We start from the raw sequence: 23,360 nt of genomic DNA on the forward strand, positions 1-23,360 counted from the left end.
TACGCGTGATGCTAACATTACGCGTGATGCTAACATTACGCGTGATGTTAGCATTACATTGCATCATTGCATCACGCCGCGTACTGTTTCGCGTAATGGGTGTTAGTAGCGACACCTGGCAGCAGCGCTACGTGACACTACGGCACGGATAGCAATGTCCCATCAAGTAGTAAGTCGAAAATTTGCTAGGTGGCGCTATTAATATCGATATATACCCAAGTTCACCTCGTATGTGTAATAAAAAAACGATACATTACGAAATAATTCCTATACGCATCATAATAATTGTTAATTTAACTTGAATGATGGCGAGTGCGTGTGAGACTGAGATACTGTTATATATCTCGGATAATTTTCCGAGAGGTAATGGAGACGGGGCAGTCGGGGCCAAAATTTAATAAGTTGAACTATGGTTTTAAAAAAAAGGGTTGTATATCTAAAAGCCACCTATAAGAAAAATGAGATTTAAGATGATCTCACACAATGACAAATCCTCCACCAACCACACCATCACCAACTCTTGTTGGCTCCATCGTTTTCGTTCAGTAACTTCAACATACGTACTGTCTTCTCCTTAGTCTGCGCTTCAACTTTTGAGTTTTGTTTTGACACTTGGCGGAAATCAAAGTCAACGTCAAATGTGGGAAAATTAGAGGAAAAATATTGCAAACATTTCCGGAAATCATTTATTTTTCTGAAAAATACATATGATTTTTTTAATGGAAATTTTTCCATGACCCAACACTGAGTGAGATTAACTGAGAACCCCGGAAAGATTTACAATTTACATTCATACTTTATTGTAACAAGAAAACACGTGATTTTTTTTGGTTAGCATGGCTGTTGGCTGAGGTCGCCAAATTTCGTAGAAGTTCCAGTGATGATATAACAATACATAAGCTATTTATTATTATCACCTTCAACTTTTACATCTTGACCCAAGATTGTATAAAAGCGTATCGATCTCCTTCTAGAAATATTGTAATATTATATTTAATCAAGCATTGATTAACAAATTATGAAATTTCAGTTTAAATTGTCTGTCTACGGTTTATTTCAATTACACCATCCACCAACCCACACCAACCACCATAGTAAGTTATTAAATAATTTGGGTGCTAATACAAACATCGTTCTACTACAACATTCCAAATTAGATGCATTAACATTGCATTACGCATAATATTACTATTACACGAGATGTCTCATAAACAAACATCATTCCGTGATGTTACCGTTACAACGTCACTCGCATTACTTAGACTATAAACATCACTCCGTAATACCACCATCACGCGTACTGTTTCAGGTAATACATTACGCGAGTACTGTTTCCGAGCGATGCATCACGCGGGTAATGTGTGATGCTAACATCACGTGTAATGCTAACATCACGCGTAATGCTAACATCACGCGTAATGAGAACATCACGCGTGATGTTAGCATTACATTGCATCATTGCATCACAGTATTGAATCACGCCGAGTACTGTTTCGCGTAATGGGTGTAAGTAGCGACACCTGGCAGCAGCGCTACGTAACCCTACGGCACGGTTAGCAATGTCCGATCAAGTAGTACGTCGAAAATTTGCTGGGTGGCGCTATTAATATAGGTATTTACTATATTTAGTTCATATTGGGAAACTCCCAGAGCGCCCCGACATGGTCTATGTAATGCTTAGAGGATGGAAAGTCTATAATGGGTAATGTTATGAGTAATGCATATTTTTCCAAAGTGATGCGTGATATCACAGTACCCTGTCGCGTGATATCACCTTTGTAATATGACTCACATTACTTACACATGTCTAATACACATTCAATTCGAATGTTTGTTTTGAGTAGATCGCATTTAATTTTTTTCAATATTTTTGCGAATAAAACAGAATTTTAATAATGGATTTCGCAACAAATACAGAAAATGTGAACGAGGAGCTCGACTTAATTGGTGAAAATAATCTTCTAGAAATCATAAAGGATATTTGCAGCGACTCGACCAGCAAGATGTCTGTAAAATTGAGGGGAAAAGTAAATAGAATTATTGCAGAGACAGATTTAAAGCAGCATACGAGCTTGCACAGGGTCAGTACGGCCGATGAGAGCACTGCTACGGTGCTAGGTAAGCTTCTTTACATATCGACCCCTCCTACGTAAAGAATCGTATATTGAAATTGCCAAGATTACAGGGGAGCCTTAAAGTTCTGAATTCACTGAAATAAGCACAACACGTGACTTTAGCATTTCTCAGTTTGCTACTCGTTACTCACATAGAGTAATATAAAATCCTAGATATTGGTTATATGATCTATGATGATCATCTAACCGATATCTATGATGATGATGTGAGTAACGAACTTTGCTGGATAAAACGGAGAACTTTAAAACGCTCCCTTGTAAACTTGGCAATTTCGACATACGATACTTTTCGTAGGAGGGGTCGAAATGGCTTAAATCTACTCTTTCTCAGACGTAAGCATTTCCACATTTTCATATTCTGTATAATAAGGGCTTAGAGTTCATCGTTGATAACAAATTGCCCATCATGACAATAAAGCAGCCACATGCAATAAGAAGGTGGGTGCTTTAATCACGATAAGGTTAGCATGCTGTCTTCGCCACTGTATTTTTAATTCAAAATCATAGTATTCTGCAATACTACGTTATTGCGTAAAGGCAGTGACATGGTAGCAACGCTAGTTCCCTATGGGAACAGTATTTAAGAGATTTTTAAAAGTTTTATGTGCATTGTTATTTCAGGGTTCATGCACCAATCAGCTGCTGAACTAAGTTATGATGAGCAAGTCGAACTGAACCAGGCAATCATTTCCAAGATAGAAAAGAGACTGCCAGCTAGCATTACAGAGCTTGAGAAACTCAAAAAAACTCAAGAGAACTGTAAAAATTTTAAAACGGAACAGTTGAAAGAGCTGAAAGACAGAGATAGCCACCTAGATAGATTGCAGGAGCAGGAGAGTGAGAAGATGGAGTTAATGTTGGAATGGCTTAACCATCGTATTCATGGTGTATCACAATTCAGTTGTAATTCTAGTGAACTCTTCGCTTTGAAGACTAAAATTTCGAATTTGAAGTCTAAGTAAGTTGTTTTAATTAATATTTACACTCGTAGAAATACTGTCATAATTCTGTTGAAAGTTAACCCATTTCACATGTTTTAGTATTTATTTAGTAGTCTGTTTTCTGTTGTTGTTTAAACTATTAACTATACATATTTATTACAGCTTAATTGGATTCAAACTACCAAGTAATGATATAGCTTTATTTTGCATTTAAAATAAATAATTATTTGTATTGCTTCACTTGTAGACTGTTAGACCTTAAGACTCAACTCACACTGGCACAGAGTCAGATCACAGTGTGATCGGCGTCTGACACCTCACTGCGCCCAAGTAACGCGCGAAATCGCTCGACTTCGACTTCAACGAAGCGTCGACGCGCATTTCCATATTTGCATAACACAAATTTGTAACTTAATAATGGGAAAATAGACATGCATATTCTATCAGCGAAAAATATGACGCGTCGCGACATGTCTAGTGTGAGTTGAGCCTAAGAGACTACCAAATACCTAATTATTCGAAAGTCTGCTTTAAGGCAGTACTCACAATAGACTAGGCTGGCATTGCAAAAGATACGAATTGCTTGCTTAAAAAACTAAACTGCACATTATATGTTAAATTATTTAATGATGTCGTTGTTATATGTGCTAGAAAAACTTTATGCAAAGCATGTGCATAATTCAGAGTAACACTCAGTGACAATTACCCAAAACTCATGATAATGTGCTTTACTCATTCTACACAATTATTATTCTTTACAGAATACTCCACCTGCAAATGCTGCAGAACATTTTCACTGAGACCAACCAGTCCATAAAGTCTTACAGTGAAATACACAAGGACCTAAAGGATACATTAAAAGAAACAGAAAAGAGGATCAAGGATTATCATGAAATTATAGATAGAGAATTTCAATAGAACCATGTGTCAGGTATTGTAGGTGTTTTATTTTTTGTTACATTTATCCCATTAATGAAGGGATTGTAATAATTTATTGTGACAATTGATTATTGTTGTGGTGATTTGATTATTTTGTATTAATAAATATAACTTTTATATATTTCAAACACTTATTTTTTATATTAATTATTTGAGAATGAAATTGTAATCTTTAGCAAAAAACCATTGCTAAAAATTACAATATGATGAAGAATGTGAAAGAATTTATGCATAAGATTGTATGTGCAATATTAGTGCACAAATAGATAGATTTTTCAGTTTCTATGTACAAAGAAAAATATGGTCTAATCAGTCAGTAGATTAGTTTTCTACTATTTTGTGGTTACTACTATCAGTCCTTGTTGTCTGATGTTTCAGCGAATTTCAAAGGTTTTTGTTAGGATAAATAAAATATCCAAAATGGACGGTTTCCCTAGACATCAGCAAAACCGTACAAATATGTGTGTAGGTATTACTTGTGCGAGTATTTAACTACCGTGGTAACGAAAGTGTTAAAAGGCAACCAATGTAGCATATAAGCAATATCCTGGGAAAAATATACTAGTATTAAAGTCACCAATGGGTCCAAGATGGGACCCAACATAGACTGTTGGTATACACGGCGTGAGACCCAGACTCCGCTACAAGCTGAAAATGGTCGACACTCCTCTATCTTTCAGGCCGAAACATACGCCATAATTGCTTGTGCGGATCTGAACCTGAAGAGAGGCTACGTTAACAGTTATATTTATATAAACTCAGATAGTCAAGCCACTCTGCATGCACTAGCCTCAGTCACCCAAACTTCGAGGATTGTAGAGAACTGCGTAACTATACTGAATACTCTCGGGGAAAGGAATAATGTGAATCTGCATTGGGTTCCTGGTCACTCTGACATCGAGGGTAATGAAGCAGCGGATGAATTGGCAAAGGCTGGTGCTAGGGAGGCCATCATTGGTTCTGAGCCCTTTATATGGATAGCACACAGCCTGGCAAAGCTCACTTTGTTGAACGAGAGCGCACACGATTCCCGTGACATGTGGCTGCAGACTAAGGGTCTTGAGCATTCAAAAGCCCTGATAGCTGCCTTCAGTGCCAAACACTGTAGTGAAGCTCTGTCACTGGACAGGAATGGCATCAGTATGCTGGCTAGAGCCTTAACAGGGCCAAGCCTCAATGGCTTGAACAAGCACATGTCAAATATTGAACAGAGAGAAAACAGAGAATGTAGATTCTGCCACGAGGCGGATGAAACTCCTGTGCGTCTCTTCACCCAGTGCTGCCCTCTAATGGGCGTAACTAGTTCTATACTGGGTAGGCACAGGCCACACCCAGAGGACATAAAAACTGTCAAAGCCAGGAAAATCCTTCACTTCCTTGATGCTGTTGGTTTTGGCTCCGAGCTGTATTTAGTGGTGACCACAATACTTCATTTAATGGTCGCAATAATGAGGGGCCTCATAGGCCCCAAATGAAGCCACCCTAATAATAATAATAATAAAGTCACCAAATTTTATAAATTATAATTAATTATTGTATTATATACTTATGAGTCTACATCTACACATGTACAATTTATGTTTCATTATTTTTAACAAATATTGCAGAAGTTATTCACTATGAATTTCCTTTAATCATCTTTAATTTGGTACTTGGTGTAATGGGCTGGTGTCCGCAACTCGGCATATATAATGCGCCTATTTTGCGTGTTTTGGATATTATATATATATCATATCCAAAACACGCAAAATAGGCGCATTGGATATTATATCGTATAGATTACCTAGAATACAAGATATTTATTCGCTGAAAAATGTAGTTTACAATGGTGTTATAGTATATTATTATTCGATCGTACATTTCACCAAAACTTGGCATGCGAATATTTTACACAATTCTTATTTCAATCACGCACAGTGGTTAAATTTTACATTTTATGTTATCAATTAAAAAATCATTTATATTGTAGTAGCATTGTGTAACTAACAAATTATGTAATTTTATTTTAAATTGCCTACAATTTAGTTCTTTAACTGCATCTGGTATTTTATTAAATAATTTAGCCTACCTAACCTATTCAACAACTTCCATTTCCTGATTTCTTATGTACTTTTTTAAATAACTGACATGTGAATGTCTCGATAATACTTTAATTGAAGTACTTATTAATACTTCTTGCTTTTTTATTCCTTTAGTTTTTAATTTAATTATCTTATGTTTATCTGATGAACCTCATTCTGCAATTTGGACACCTTTAGACAGTTAGTTAGCCGCTCTTTCTCGGGCAACCCCAGATTCAGATTCTAAGTAGCCTCTCACTGATTTCTACTCCTCATCTTCTGAATTTTCTTGAGATATTATTTTTGGATCTCCCAACTCAAAGAATTTTTCAAATGAGTCATTTTCATGAATTTCAATGTCAACTTTAGGCTCTTCCTTCCCCAACCAAAAGAATGCCTCAGAGTCAACAACTAAAGCTGCCATTGATTCTTTCACAAGAGTTTCAGGGAATCCTAGTTCATCCAATTCTTTTTATCTTAAAAGGGTTTTTCTCCTCTTTTGTTCTCGATCATCAGAGGATTCAAATATTGTTGTAAAGAGATTATTTCACTTTATAATATTTCACAATTCGCTACGAAACTATTTCTCTGGGGCCTACCCCACAAAAATATTTTTATCTAGCATAGAAATTTAGTAAGTTGACAATGCAGAGTTAACAATAAATTTAAACAAATTGAACATTGTATTAACCTATACCCGCATCGGCATGGTTGACCATATCATAAGCGCCACATTCTCGGCAAATCTACACGAGAGTTACCGCATATGTATGTTGTCGGTAAATGTCAAAAAGATCAAAGAATTCTCGGTTAGCATCGTGTTTATGCAAAACTCTTCCTCCACACTCGTTCCAGTCAGTTGGCCGACAACTACCGAAATACGTGTGTTTTTTTTTCTATTAAAAATGCCGATAAATTGGAATCACGATTTTGGATTAACTTTTCTGGAACTTTATCAACGTCATACTACGAAACCCGAATTAACCTGACCACAAAGATCGAAATAAATTTAATGATAGCTTGCTTATTCCAACTTCTTGTAATAACTTTATTTTTCACGGATTAATGAGTAATTGTAATAAGCTGTAGGGCATAATGCTACACCGGCAGATAATTTTAAAACGCTCGTCTTGTAGTGCTTCTATGTACAAACTGTCCCAAGCGAGAATGTAGAGGTTCGCAACCGATCTTGCCCTGTTTTGGCCAGTTTTGTCAAATATTCTTGCCGAGAATGTGGAGCCTGCTTTAAATAAATATATAAAATAAAAATAAAATTTAAGATATACATAATAATCTTTCAAAATTGTTGTGGAATAATGTATTCTTATGTCACTTATGTAACGTCCATTGCAGTTTAAAAAAATTTCTGTTAAAAACCTCTGCATAGTACCCACTTGCTATTCATATAAATATACTATACTTAAATTGACACAGTGCGTGGGGTTGCGATTTAATAATACTTATTAAAAAATAATTTAACCTACTGATATAAAATCTGGTGACGTTATATACATACATATAGCTCCTTCACAAACGCAACCGTTCTAATAAAGCTGTGATTAGTTATCCGTTAATAGTAATAGCCGTTTCTATGTATTAAATATAAGTAGTAGGTATAACACCTTAATTTTTTTTGATGGAGGTTAGGTCAAGAGCACGAAAAGCTTGACACTTAAGAACGGTCCAAAGTACAAAGTGTCAAGCTTGACGTGCTCTTGACTGTACCTACACTTTTAAAACGCATTGCAAATAATCAAAGTATCAAGCTTGTTAGGCTTTTCACTGTACATTGAACACAGCAAAATTATTTTTTTTTTTTAATATTTTTACATTGTTTTTACCATACAAGGTAAAAAGTTGTCAAGAACACATCAAACTTGGTACTGTGGACCGTTCTTGTTATAAGCGGTACAGAATTGTAATTTATGTCTTGGCTTGACGCGCTCTTAACCCGTAAGTAAACGTAGTTCTTACGTCGGACTTACGTCACACTGTACTAGTTATGGAGAAGTCTTACAGCGAGCTACAAGAACGTTCTTGTATCTAAACTATAATACTTAATTCCCTTTATTATGCCTTTACTTTGTAATAGCATGTTACGTAGGTATGCATTGAAGCATTCAATGGAGCGTTAATCTTTAATTAACAATTAGAACATTGGCTGTACACTGATATGACCGTTAAACTTTATCTAAAGGATGCAGATAACACAGACCATCAAACATGTATTACTCCTAACATTGTACGCAGCTCACAATCTCTATTACTAGAGTCTCAGCAAAGACTAGTAGCACGTATATATCGTTGAGTCCCAGTCGACTTGTGACCACGCTAGCGGACGCATATTTCGAACTATTCGTGGTCAAGTGTCATAGAGTGAATTAAAAAAAAATGGAAGCATTGGGGAAGACCTTTATGTGAGTATCTTTGTTTATTATTACTTTTGAAATTAATAATAATAATAATAACACACACACTCAACATTTGTATTACAACAATTGTATTTCTATTAGTATTTTTAGTAATTACGTGTTTTTTACTATTGAAAAGAATAAGCACCTTATTTCAACAACACGTTGACAATTATTTCCACGAGATGAAGGTATTTTCCTCATTTACCGGTTAATGATGATAATCAAAATAACGCCTTAATGGATTGTAGTAACATGTTTTGATACCAATGTAAGTAAACACGTGGGTTCATATCTGTTTACTGATTAAACTAACAGTGTGTAAATTCAATACGAATGGAATTTACTAAGTACCGTAAGTAATTCCAGTTATGGTTTGAATTCCAAAAGCATTAAAAAAGTTCTGTATTAGTTCAATCAAATAAAATATTGAGGTCACGTAAAACAAACGACAACGGCACGCCTGTCTATAGCGATTGCAGTGCCACTCCGAGTTTTATATAGCAAAATTCTGAGGGGTACTACGACTGCGCCCGTCACCCTGAGACATAAGTTGACAAGTCCCATGTGCCTGTATTTTCACGAGCAAACTTACCCTTCAAAACCTAAACGCAGTAATACTAATAATAATAATAGTAATAGGTAAAGTGGCAGTACATCCCTGGACGAAATGTCTTAGGGTGACGGACGGCAGTGGCAGTGCACCTCAGATGTTTGCGATTTAGGGCGTATCGCTTACCACCAGGCGCACAACTTGTTCATCCCGTCACATGTGAGGCATTATAGCAAAATATTAGTTTCTTTTATATCGATACCTTATACGCTTTTCACTCAAGGACATTATTTTGCGTCTTTATTCACTATAATAAAAGTATTAATACGATATATAGGGGATTAGTGTATTTACAATCTATATATAGTTTATATTATCTTTTTTTTTCTCCTGCATGTAGCATAAACTTGAGAAATAGGTAGACGCCTATTTTATCGTGCAATTTGCTCCCGTGTTGACGTTTTAAGTTTTCAAACGCATTATATTGTTTAACTAATAATAATTAGTACTTATCAACAATCTTTATAAACCTTAATGACCCTACTTTAATTTTCTATGAACGAGTGACTAAGTAAACGCTTTAATCTGGACTTTACTGATTGTGTATATTCACATTTGGTAGTAGACTTCGGTACATCACAACGATTGTAAACTAAAGCATAGACATTGAAATAACATGTGCATTGATTGTTTAATTATATATTTTTTTAAACCGACCTCAAAGATTTGCTTACCGCGTTCGCTGTGTTTGCGCTGTCTTTTCAACTATAACTGAAACGCATAGCGCATAGGCAATGGAAGTCCCCGTCAAAACGAATCATTTGAGCCTAAACACACTGCAGTATTCATGCAGTACTCTCTTGAGGAGTCCCTCTCATTTGAAGGCCATTTCATTGTCAAGTCAGTTCCACCTGACCATAACATTTTATTTTTATTGGAATTACATCTATTTGCTAAGTTTTATTGAAATCGGTTAACGGAAAGCAGGTGAAATCCAATAAACCTAATACATTCCCTAATTTGCCACCCTTAGGGGTGGACTATATTCTTCAAATTCGAGTAGGACCACTACTGGGGGCCAATCGCGCTATTTTCGCAAGGTTTAACCGTACAACATTTGAGGTTATGGTTTTGGTTAATTAATGGTTCTACCGACGCACAAAATGCAATCGCGCTATCAGTTTTAATGAACCTAAACCTCAGTTAAACCTCAAACTATAACCTCGTATTAAATTTTAAGAGACGTGCCTTGACTTCCTAAAACCGACTAAATTTTACCGTAAAACGCACTGAAATGTCAATATCTACGAATTCAAGTCTATAAAAGAGCGATTTAAAAAAGTGTGTAAAAGAAATGTCATTAAATTCTATTGTAAACAAACATATGAGTTGTCATTTGAACCAAATTAATTGAATTTAGTGTGTTGTTGTAGATAAAACACACAGAGGTAAGTACCTACACATTGTTTTCCTGTTTTAATATTCTATTTAATAAAATAGTATCTTTTTATACAATCAAATAGGTACGCTAACTACTATTAATTTCGAAATGTTAGCAATGTAGAATTAATAATGATGCTCGTATTTCAGCCAATGTGGATGCGGTCGGACGGCGAGCGACCACTGTAAGCCAGCTCCATCTTTGCTGGAGTTCGAATCGCACAGAGATTTAGCTTGAGAATGACTTCGCTCGGCGTTGTTCGCGCGTGTTATCAGCACGCCTTTGGTGCGAGTGTGTGGCTATTTTGTGGCCCCGCAATAGATCCCAAAAGGTGAGTCATAATGAGAGGTAATAGGATACAGTGAATGGATCACTCACCCTTATTGTACCAGAACTCATATCACTATAACATGCAATGTTATTATTTGTTATTCAGATATGGAATGGTATGAAAAGCAGGGTGAGAATCTACGCCACATCGACTGCGGCAGAGGACCTACCAACCTTCCTAAAGGACACCAACTCTAGCACTAAGTAACTAAATAACTTCAAACATACAATTCCATAACAAAGTAACTTTCTCACTCTTTATTATTAATTAAAAAACAAAGTAACTTTCAATTTGAGCAAATTCTTTCCCACTCTTTATTACATCACATCTATTATTTCGTTGGCAGCGAGCTGATGAGCGTTGGAGCAGAGCCGGGTAGAATTCTTATGCATTGAGAAGCTGCGAGCATGCGAAGCATTCTTGCAGCAAGTGAATGCTGGCAGGGTGCAGGCTGAGGCAGCTATTATTTCTGTCAAAACAGATGATCTGCATGCCCAATCCGTAGCTGCTATTTGCAAAGCAATTACCGAGTTGGTGCCTGCAGTTAATCTTTTTGATAGAATATTTAACAAGAATGACAGGTTTGTTTTCAACATGTTTTCTTAATTCCTGCTGATGATATGTTCAATTGTGGAAATCTGAAAGAGCGTAAGGAACGAAGGTCTAATCTGTAGACTTTTGTCCCCTTTATATTTCCACAGTGATATAAACATTTTTTTAAATGTATTTTGAAAAGGCCCCTAAACATTCTGGCGTTTATGTTGGCTTCATACTGTATGTATATAAATACCCATCCTGCTTTATCTGTCACTACTCTCATGAGAGGTATGGCACAGTCTTAAATTTAGGTCTCCAATCTTCCTTTATACATATTTTTGTTTCAGACTTCTTTGAAGAATCAAAAGCAAGCTCGCTCTGGAAATGAAGGATCATTTGGGGTAGATTGAGGCAATAAATAAACTAAAAATACACTCTTTTTTTTATTTCAACCTCTTAAAAGTATACATCAATTTAGATATTAAGATAATAAACAATTACAATAGGTATACATCGTCATCTTAGAATGAATACCTCATATTTCTATGTAATTTTTTAGGATGAAGATAAAAATATGGTGTGAAGTATAGTAAATGCAATAATGTGTGTAGTTAGCATTTTAATTACTTAAATTATACCTCTTTTAGATACTATATTATTACATTATTAATTTTTATTCAACAAAAATCAGTAAAAACAAACTGAAAATGCATATGTGAGGCTTCACTGTAAGGGGACGATATGTTGTATAAAGTCAAGTGTTAAAAGAGATAAATTGTAACCTTGTAATATATTTTTATACAACTATACATATTTTACCTATATCTGTAATTTTAATTTGATAATAACAACAGGAAATAAGACAAGAACTAATAAATATGATGTACATTGTAAAGCTTATTTTCTCACCGCCTTTTAATATCATCTCTTTCGGCATGCCTTTTAGGAAAGCTGCATATTTATTCATAATACCTAACTGGTTTATTTGAAGCAGCTACTGCTTGTGCCTCTCTGACACTGGCTTGGGAAAGGGTGATAAGCACTTGCCAATGGGGGTCTAGTACGCCCCAGTTGTTAAAAACTATACGAGCTATTAAAATCTGTAACAAAATTAATAATGATTTACACAGTATAGAAATTTTGGTTATTATGCAAAACTGAGAACTTTCGGATTCCACTTAACCCTTACATTTGTCTCCACATCCAATGCAACAGACCGTCCTTTAACGAGAATATGTAGGCATAGTTCTTCCACCAATCCTGAAATGAATTCCGTGGACAAACGGTATATCGTTTGCGGAATTTCTCCTCAGACATGTTAAATGTGATCGTCTTTCTATGCTTTTCTTTTATTTAAAGCCCGTTCTTAGGCCACATCCACCTCATAAACACTTTCCAAAACATTTAAGTAACCGTGGAACATCTTTTATATACGATAAACGTAGTGAAAAGTTACTCTCAATTAACTGCCACACAAACCTTAACCTTTCCAAGGTTACTCTATTCCCCCAAGGTTACATGTGAGGTTAAAACGTCAAAATATTTAGCGCGATACCAATTTGCAACATTTTAGGTTTTGGTTTTACGTTTGACAATTAGCGCGATACCAAATGTGCGTTACGTGTCACACGTCTAAGTTTTGGCTTAGGTTTTTGTTTTGACAGTTAGCGCGATACGAAATGTACACAACGTGTCAGATTGGCGAGGTTGGAGGTTTTGGTTAAACCTTTGACAATTAGCGCGATTGGCCCCCTGAGGTAGGACACCCCTTTTCAACAAAAAAAAATCGTCTAAATCCGTTCACAAATGTCGGAGTAATCGCATAACATACACAAAAAGTACAATCGAATTGAGAACCTCATCTTTTTTAAATCGGTTAAACAGTAACACATACAAAAACGCGCGCGCGCGAGTATTGTCAAAGTGTTTTTTTTTTTTGTGTACTCGCAAGTGTACTTTCTCTAATTCAAAACAATGCCAACCTTCCTGAATAAACAGTGCCCGATGCCGTTTAATTACACATACTCGTTTCGACGAGTTAGACGCCTCGAGACGAGAAATTGATGTAATTATACAGGAGTTCATGCAGTCCGTTATTGTTTTTTACAACTACCTAAAACTATAAGTCAGGGTACAAAATTATATCAATCTATGTGTCTCATTTAATATAAATCATGTTTATTACATATATAGATTTTACGTTTTTTATTACTATGCTAATAGTCTACTATAGGTGCTTACTTTTGTATTTATAGATATCATTGACTTACCATATAGAGATATATATATATGTATTTATTGATATTGCCTTGTACTGTATTGACACAGGTACCTTATACTTTTGACGAACAGGGGTCCGATTTTATAGCATTTTGACTTGAGGCACAATGCAAAATACAATGCAAAAACATCTATTTTGGGTCTCTCTTCACCTTAATGTCTATTTTTAGGCAATTATGTCAATTTAATAATGCCCACATATGGGAATTGATCAAGTGGCATTAAACAAAAGAAGCTTCAAGCGTTATAATTAACTTTGACTCTAAAAATGTGTCATCATGCCCCTTTTTTATTAAACGTCACTTTGTCGTTGGATGTAAACTTTGATCGCTTTAACACCTTTGGTCAGAAATTAACGCTAATCTGTCCGTGTCCATATCTGTATCTGTATTACATTATAAACTTTTGACCCATTTAATTAAATATTGTCGGATATGAGAGCTGTGAATCACCGACTAAATACGTATTGTAGGTAGGTATTACTGCGAGTAGGTATGTTACGAATCTATCTATACACGAGAAATTAAAAAAAAACTTAGGTGGCGCCGGTTGCGTAACAAGCATGTTAAAAAAAAATACCGGTTTAAAATACGAGTATGTAGTGACATAAAAAACTAATCACTTTTTGAGATTCTTTGCCAATAGTGGCAGCAGATATAAAAATTTAGTCTCGTCTGCCATCTTTGATAACGACGCTTCTCTAAAACGCAACAGTTCGTCAATACTTAATCATATCCAGTAATGTTATTATTTTTGGTTTTATAACTTTGGATTCAACCAAGATTGATCGAATTGGAGTGATCAATTTTTTCTTGTTTTCTTTCTCTTTTTTTGGTCAATTTATACTTAAACGTTTAACACATTTGGAGTCTTTTCTCCAAACATAACAAAATAAACGTACCAGTACCACTGTAGTATCTAATAGTTCATGTTTGAAAATTTGGTGACGATAATGTTAAATATTCACTTCTTCTATTAAATTATATTTTTTTAATTAAAATAAAAAACATTTTAAAAATCCCGGTGAAATACCGTTTTGTTATGTATGTAGTCGTATCGCTTGGTGAATCAAATCAACGATTTCTGATATCGACAATCGACTGCACCTTGTAGACCTCGAAAGTCAAATTCTCATAACAAAATAGCCATTTAACTACGCTTGGTATACGAATCCTGACAAATAAATAATGTTATCGGTTGATACAGGTACAAATAAATATGTACTTATGTAGGTGAATTAAATCCTTTTTTCGCTACTCGGTTACAAATAGCATTGACTGATTGCAACTGGGGAAATTCTAATTATTTTGATAGCAATGGTCATATCCATTTTATCAAAATGTGTAACAACTGTGATAGCTTATTTAATTTGCCCTGTAACTTCTGACAAGTTCATCCTTTCCACCTCAACTTAATTCTCGCCTTGTTTCGGAATGTTAGAGGAGCGTAGTTTTATGAAATAATATTATATTATTATTATTACAAAGATCGATTCGATCCGTTTTCTAACTGTTCGATCTTTGTAGGTATTAATAATTATAACAAACTAGTGGAGTCATTTCACATAAAAAATAATTGAATATCAATTCAATAAAAAAAATTTGAAATCGCTAACCGGGCTATGTATCTAACTGGATGACGAAATACTTTCATAGATTTCTCATAGATGGCGCTACGGCTAAAAAGTCGTTGAAAAACCAAATACAAAGACACGACAACAAGCACATAGAAATTCGTGAGGTCCGTTGGTTCGTTCCGTGACTTGGTATGGCGTCTGGCACGGTATGCTAGAAGACGTCGGTTCGAATCCGGCCTGGGGGCCTACTATGAGCTCTTAGAGCAATCCTATTTAAGCCTATATGTTGGATTGTCTGTCAAATTCATACTATGACCTCACAAGAACAATTCGCTGTCCATGCAGTTTACGTTCCCCATTCGAAATCCGTTCACCTTTTCTTTCAAAGCAAAATCGTATCATGACGTGCCATTTGCCATGCAAGTCTGTAAAGATAAGCAGTTCAAAAAATTTACTCCGTGACTAACTTTTTCAGATTTTATTACATTTTTAAGAAATTTCGTTTAAGTTTTATTATAGTTCCATAATTATTTTTATCTTTTTAGGCTATATATACAGGATGTAAATTTGAGACGGGGCAGCAAGGCCAGCTACCTTAATCGTTGTAGTTACAGGAAAACGGTCCTAGAAGACTATCCGATCTCTGGTAAGGATCAATAGTCTCTACGGGACCAACTGTGGTAAGAGTACTCGAAATGGCAGAAATAGCAAAAATCTTTTACCACACATTTGAAATGAAATTTTTTTGTTAGAAACGAAACTGGCCACTACTCTACAAATAAGACTTAAGTAAAACCATATTATAATCATATCACTATTTTTTTATTTGGAACAGCTTTGTTTTGTTTTGTTAGTAATAGAAAATTGTCACTTTTAAGCATTGACTTACAATTATATGGACGTCGGGTCCGCGCTAAAAAGTGTCCGCACTTGTAAGGCGCTAAATCGTATACAGAGCGCCAAACTCCGCTTTAGTCTTCATTTGTTCGACTGACAGCGCGATACTGCGATGACATTACAATTTAAATTTCGAATAGGTTGACTTGGAACATTTTTTTCGTGGTTTTTGTATTAGACCCGTCGTCCATTTATTGGTAAGTCAATGCTTTTAAGACGATTTTTAATCAAAATGTTCTCAATTGTGAAAACAAATTAATTGGAACACATGGTCCTATCAAATGGCTACCGCGCAGTCCTGATCTGACGCCCCTTGATTTTTTATTTGGGGCTATGTAAAAAATTAAATTTATAAAAAAATACAACAGTGTTCAATAATTGAAAAAAGCACTTGCAGCAATTTTCAATAGCATCCATCTGAGTAGAATTTCAGCCGCTACTTGCTCTTTGCGGAAGAAAGCGAATCGATGCATCCGCCAAGGCGGCAATCAATTCGGGCACTAAATATCATAGACTTAATGTTATTTTGCTTTTCGTTATTGTTTTTATTTTGAAATACATAATACGTTGTCAATTTGTTAGTTTTGTTATTGTTAGTTTCCAGAATAACTGATTAGTAAATAGATCCCTACAAAATGTATGGTGAAAAGGTTTTTGCGATTTCTGACATTTAGAGTACTCTTACCTCAGTTGGTCCCATAGAGACTATTGATCCTTACCAGAGACCAAATCCAATGGCATAAAAAAAAGTTTTGTAAAAATTGCCTTTTATCTTGCTGACTGTACCATTTTTTCAAAATCTGTGATTGCCAATCTAAATATCTTCAAAATTCATGGATAGTCTTCTAGAACCGTTTTCAAGTAACTGCAACGATTAAGGTAGCTGGCCTTGCTGCCCCGTCTCAAATTTACACCCTGTATACTATTAACTATTGAGCGTTTTTTGAAAATTTTAGTTCGAGCATTGACTTACAATAGTTCGAGTTTCCAATCTTTAAAGTATTGTTAATAAATTATTGGCATGAATGTTATTGCCATTTTTAAATGGAATTTTAATTATTTTATTAATTTTATTGACCGGAAATCGTAAAATACCTTATAAATAGTGCCTAATTTGACTATAATTGCAATCAATGAAAATGTACGAATACAAGATACGTTCCAATTATGTTATCAAATTAAAAAACTCATCTTATTAATTTCAATCATAATGACTAATCATGACATGTAATTTTGTCATACGATAAATTGTAAAGTGTGATTGAAAAGTTGCCGATATTACAAAACAATGTAATAAGTATAATTAATAATAGAATTAATAAAAAAATATAATTATTCTCATTTTGAACACAATCGGTTAATAGTGCTTGAACGCTCTCAGGATAGTACATTTGTCTATTTCTTTCATGAATATGAGTTAGTATGTAGTTCCATCTCGCTCTTGTTAGATGTCAGCTAGCCAGCCAGAGACAATAATTAACGTTTAAAAAGTAAAATTCATCATCCTGACATATGCCATGCCATTCCCGTTCAACTTTGTGTAGGTCATGATACGAATTTAAGCAATTCAGTTTTACCACGTCAAGTGAATTGCATGGAACTTGGCTGGTTCTATAAGCTCATAGTAGGCCCCCTGATCGGAAGATTTTTTTTTTCGAAGTGTTCGATCTTCGTATTAATAATTATAACAAACTAGTAGAGTACTTTCACATAAACAATAATTGAATATGAATTCATTTTTTACATCATTATTACACTAACGTTTTAGGTACCTATATTATGTTCTTTTTTAATATTCTGCAAAATGAAACTGAAGTTAGTACCAAAAACATGGCTTCCTGTACATAACTTCCGCAAACGCACTCCGAACACAAAAGCGTTATATCCATGCATCAACATCATCCTATTTAAGAGCCAGGTTATTGTCGGTGTAGCCTCCTCCACTTCTCACGGTTCATAGCCAGCTCCTACTTTCTACAGTCTGGTCTGTATTTTTTTAAGGAGTAAAATGACAGTTCATTGCGCAAAAGTGTTGCCCGCTTGCAAGCAGCTAGTGATAGCAGTAGATGAATATTCTATCGACTATCGACTGACTGTTGGTCACGCTTAAGCAATAAATAGCCGAACTTGTTTAAGCCATTATTGAGCCATTATTCGTCCAATTATGGGGCACATTACAATTGAATACACTATATTTAGAAATGAAATTAAATGAAAATTTATTTCCTTAAAATATGGTGAACAAGAGATGGAACATAGAGAAATAAAACGAAGAAAAGTTTTATTTCTTTTCTTTCTTTTTTATTTTAATAAATTATGAAAGTCAAACAATATTCGGGAAACCTTTGATTTGGCGGACGTGTTTTTTACTTTCTTGTTTTCAAATTAATTTAACTTGGGATCGTTAGAAATATTTGTGTAAATTTTTGTATTTACTCTTTCTTTTAGTTATAGTTTAAGTAATATTTTTTGTAATTAGTGTATAGTGTTCGTATATAGGTAAAAGATTCTTTCTTTATTATACGACTCAGGCTCTGTGCCTCCAGTAGCCTATAATATTGTTATTGACGACTCATCAATGGACACTGAAGGCAGCCTTTATGCCTGACCATAAAAGAGTTAAACCCCGAAAAATCGGCCGTCATTGTAATAAAAAACGCAGGAAAAGAGATGGCAAACTAGTCTCTACACTATTGTCAATGTTCTGAATCTGAGGAAGAATGTTCCAAGAAATTTAAATTACCCATTGTTGCTGATCCCAATGCTAGCATTGTTGGTGCTAATAATAGTACTAACAATGTTGTAACAAATGTTGGTGATTCTGTTTCAAATTCAAGGCCGCAGGGTGGTAGGAAGTATGAAGTGACTGTTTTGGCCCCATAAGTAGTACATGTCCAGAAAGAACAAAGTACAGCTGATGATCGTGTTACGCTCCATCCTGTGCAGTTTGGAAACTTTTTAAAAAAGAACTCTTTTAAAAACATTGGAAACTGAAGTTTGAAAAGAATAGGTCGCAACAGGCTTAGTTTGGCTTTCTCTAGTTTTGCTGATGCGAATAACTTTGTTGATGACCCCAGTCTTGCCAGTCACAAATTTAAAGCTTTTATTCCTACTTTCAATGTGACTCGTATGATAGTAGCGCGTGGTGGCCCTGCCGATTGGACAGATGACGAAGTTCTTGAAAATGTTTCAGTGCCTATTGGGTGCGGTAAAATTATTAAAGTTAGACGTATCAAGCTGAAACCTATTGTAAGCGGGACTGCGATATTTTATAACTCGGAAACTGTAATTTTCACCTTCGATGGACAAGTTTTATCAAAGCGCATTTATTTATGCTATACTGCTTTATATGTTGAACTGTATATATATCCTACAATACAATGTTACCGTTGTTGCCGTTATGGACATACCAAAATGCAGTGTAGATCCAAACCCCGTTGCCTAAAATGTGGTGAAGGCCATACTGCTGAAACTTGCTCAGTACATGTAGATTATGCTTCTTGTTGCCTATGTTCTGGATTCCATTTTGCAAATAGCAAATCCTGTCCTGAATTTGCCCGTCAAAAAGAAATTAAAGTGTCCATGGCCCAAAGTAGTATATCATATTCCGAAGCATCTAAACATCACCCTCCAATTTCAAGATCTTTTGCTGATGCAGTTCGCTCCTCTCAACAAAAATCTAATGATAGTAGGCTGAACAATAACTACACAGTTTCAGCAGAGGCTCATTCAACTAATAAATCTTATAAAAAAACAGTGTTTATTCAACCACGGTCCCCTCCTAAAGTAGCGGGTGGGTATGATCGTGCTGCACATGATTCATTTGCAAAGGATTACAATATACCTTTAGCTTTCCCTAATGGTTCAGCACTTAAAGCCTCTTCTGATACTAGTTCACAGACATCTATCTCGGACATTATTATAGCCATTGTAAATTTCTTGACTAAATCAAATATGATTCAGACTAAATTTGAACCGTCTCACGTTGCCAATGTTATTGAAAATTCTGTTTTAATTCGTCCTCAATATGGACCCAGTAATTCTACAATGGAACTGTAGAAGTGCCTCCAGTAAAAAATCTGACATTTTTTATTTAATAAATGCACTACATCCCTTTATATAAATTGTAGCGACAGGACCCTTAAATACTTTTTGGATATAGTAAACTCAGTTATGTTGTCAGGTAATATCCCTAAATCATGCAAATATCAATCTATAATACCAATCTTAAAACCTGGCAAGTTAGCGTCGGATGCTTCCTCTTTTCGTCCTATAGCTCTTTCATCCGTACTTTTAAAGTTAGCTGAACACTTGGTTAAAAACCGTTTGGAATGGTTTGTTGAAAGCAATGGTTTGTTGGCGTCAACCCAATTTGGATTTAGAAAAGGTAACATTTGATAATATTAGTATATTTGTGATGAATATCCGTTTGGCTTTTACAAATACTGAACCTGTTTTATGGGCTTTTTTGGATATCAGTGCAGCATATGATAATGTCTTAATTTCTCTGCTTCAAAAGAAATTATATGATTTACGAATTCCCGTAATGTTATCTTCTTTTATCATAAATATGTTGTCTGAAAGATATATATGAATTTTCATCTTCAGGATTACATCTTCAGGATGGCTCTAAGTTAACTCGTTATGTATGGAAGGTCTTCCCCAAGGCTCTGTTCTTAGCCCTATTCTTTATAATATATATACATATGACTTAGAGTCCTCAATTAATAATTCTGTCAAAATTCTTCAATACGCTGACGATCTTTTGCAGTACAATGTAAACGGTTGTGTTCAAAAAGCATCTTACTCAATGACACAGTCTCTTCAATATTTGAAACGTTGGCTAGATACAAATAGCCTTGGACTTTCCATACCCAAAAGCACTGTTGTCTTATTTTCTAGAAAGCGTAATCCACCAATACCTAATGTGGTTTATAATAATATTCCTCTTTCCTTTGTACCTCAAACTAAATTTTTAGGGGTTATTGTAGATTCCAAGCTTACTGGTATTCCACACTCAGATTACATCGTAGCTAAATGTGAGAAAAACCTGAATATTATCAAATGTTTAACCGGTGATTGGTGGGGAGCACATTCTTTTTGTTTAAAATTATTATATAATTCATTTATTAGGAGTCTTTTCGATTATGCATCTTTTATTCTTGACCCATGTTACTCATCGGCATTTAAAAAATTTGATACAGTGCAATCTAAAGCTTTAAGAATTATTCTGGGAGCAATGAAGTCGAGTCCCATCAATGCGTTGCAAGTCGAGTGTGTGGAACCTCCTCTTCAATTGAGACGTCAGTACTTATCCGATAAATATCTGCTCCGTTGCGTGCAATTTACAAAACATCCTCTTTTGTTACGACTTCGACGCCTCTCAACTGACGCATCAACATCTCCTTATTGGACTCACAAGTCTCTTCCTTGTCTGGTTATTAGTTTCCGTAAGTGTTTGTCTTTGCAAACTCCAATTCATAACTCCCTTTGTTTGCCTCTTATCTAAGCTTTAGTTTTATCTCTGGACATCCGTTTGTCTTTAGGTATCAATAAGAATTCTATTGAAAACTCTCATACTTTCAATTTCATTAGAGACAGGGACTTCCAATCGTGGCACTGCATTTTTAGTGATGCTTCTAAGCATGGCAGCGACAGTGTTGTTGGCGTTAGTGTGTATCATCAACAATATAACATTGTTCAAAAAATTAAATTGCCTCCAGAAACTTTGGTTTTTACTGGAGAGTGATTCGGTTTATACAAGTCAATCGAGTACGTTCTCTTAGCTAAGCTAAGAAATACTGTAATTTTTTTTGACTCTATGAGTGCTCTTCAGGCACTGTCTAGATTTCCTTTTAAAACGCGAATACTTTGCCCAATAATACTCGAAATTAGAAATTTGTTGTTAGCTTGCTCTTCGAAAGGCTTGTCTGTAGTTTTCTCCTGGATACCGAGTCATTCCGGTATTCATGGAAATGATCGTGCTGATCAGCTCGCAAATGATGTTGCTGTTGACGGGGACACGGCGTACTTTAAAATTATAATCACGAGTTGGCAACCCTTTCTATACATTTCCTTAGACATGATTGGGGTGTGATGTGGTCTGAAAGCAGTAAATTAAAAGGTAAATCTTATGCTTACATTCAACCTTCTATTCCTGTAAAACCATGGTTTTCGTCACTTAAATTTAATGTATGCGGTTGGGTCATGTTTGTACTCTAGCACACCTTGCGAAATTGAACATCGTTAATAGTGATTTATGCGAATGTGGCCAAGTTGGAGATTTGGACCTCATATTTTCAAACTGCCCTAAATATGATTATTCCTTACTCTTCCAAAACCTTATCCTATCAGGTATACCTCTTCCTACGTCCATTTCGGTACTGTTATCATGTAATGATTCACATATTTATAAGTATTTATGTAGCTTTATTGTAGAAAACAATATAAAAATTTAGACAGTTATTATATCATTAATATAATATTATTATTATTATTATTTATTGTCTGTTGTACAAATTTCCTAACATGAAATTCCTCTCCCGATCCGCTTTTTTCCTAAATCCGTTTCCAAAATTCCTTAACATACGAAAAGGTTTTCACTGTTTTTAAATGAAGTTAATTTATCTTGTCATTGGCTTCAACGCTGACCGCGAAAGGCCAAAAAAATTTATATGTCAAAAAGTAATGTTTATCAAGAAATGGGGTCACTGTGTAATAATTTTTGTCCTTAAGCCATGCATTAAATCCATTTTTAAACAAACTATTTGGTAACATTTTAATGTGGTCTAATAGAGCATTATATATTTTGACACACAAACCATTGCATTGATTTTTATAGTAGGACAGTTTAGGTACATTATTATAAACCAGTCTATTTGGATCTCTTCGTTTTTTAAACATATCTAGGTTTTGTTTAACAAACCAGGTCACTTTAAACATATAGATACACGGCAAGGGTAATATTCCTAACTCTTTAAACAAGGGTGGACACGATTAAGTTGGTGAAATACCGGTCATTGCCCACCAGGTGAAATACACATTTTTTGAGCAATGAAAAAATTTTCACAAACAATTAGAACTATGTATTTTAAAAATATAAAGGGCAGTCAAATATGTTACATTTTTTAATTTTCAATATAGCTACTCAAGTCCGCCTGTTCTTATTAAAATGTATATGAGTAAAAATCGATTTTGATACTATAGTCCATTTGTTTAGGTACTTAACTAAACGTAAACAATCTTGATACATCTTTTTA

General features: G+C 34.9%; 2 protein-coding genes and 1 long non-coding RNA gene across 4 annotated transcripts in view; all 3 read left to right on the top strand.

Moving 5' to 3' along the window:
• LOC113231603 overlaps positions 1–4,066 on the top strand; it is a 5,181-nt gene extending 1,115 nt beyond the window's left edge. The window contains exons 2-4 of the mRNA XM_026465970.1: positions 1,817–2,118; positions 2,757–3,093; positions 3,838–4,066. Coding sequence (XP_026321755.1) covers positions 1,896–2,118; positions 2,757–3,093; positions 3,838–3,994 — 717 coding nt within the window. The 5' untranslated portion in view covers positions 1,817–1,895 and the 3' untranslated portion in view covers positions 3,995–4,066. The remainder of the gene's footprint in view (positions 1–1,816; positions 2,119–2,756; positions 3,094–3,837) is intronic.
• Positions 4,067–8,381: 4,315 nt separating this feature from the next.
• The window catches only part of LOC113231656 (2-acylglycerol O-acyltransferase 2-A-like), a 24,763-nt gene continuing 9,784 nt past the window's right edge, over positions 8,382–23,360 (top strand). The window contains exon 1 of one of the 2 annotated variants that reach the window (XM_026466084.1): positions 8,382–8,492. In XM_026466084.1, the coding sequence (XP_026321869.1) occupies positions 8,467–8,492 (26 nt within the window). In that variant the 5' untranslated portion in view covers positions 8,382–8,466. Of the gene's footprint in view, positions 8,493–8,692; positions 8,758–23,360 lie in introns of those variants that run through there. The other variant, XM_026466085.1, reaches the window with a different exon arrangement.
• LOC113231657 lies at positions 10,961–11,747 on the top strand. The gene is made up of 3 exons (XR_003310574.1): positions 10,961–11,014; positions 11,158–11,392; positions 11,696–11,747. It is a non-coding gene; the product is annotated as an uncharacterized LOC113231657 (long non-coding RNA).

The sequence above is a fragment of the Hyposmocoma kahamanoa genome, unplaced genomic scaffold (assembly GCF_003589595.1).
Source record: "Hyposmocoma kahamanoa isolate Upper Pololo Valley unplaced genomic scaffold, ASM358959v1 66, whole genome shotgun sequence".
NCBI classification, from domain to species: domain Eukaryota; kingdom Metazoa; phylum Arthropoda; class Insecta; order Lepidoptera; family Cosmopterigidae; genus Hyposmocoma; species Hyposmocoma kahamanoa.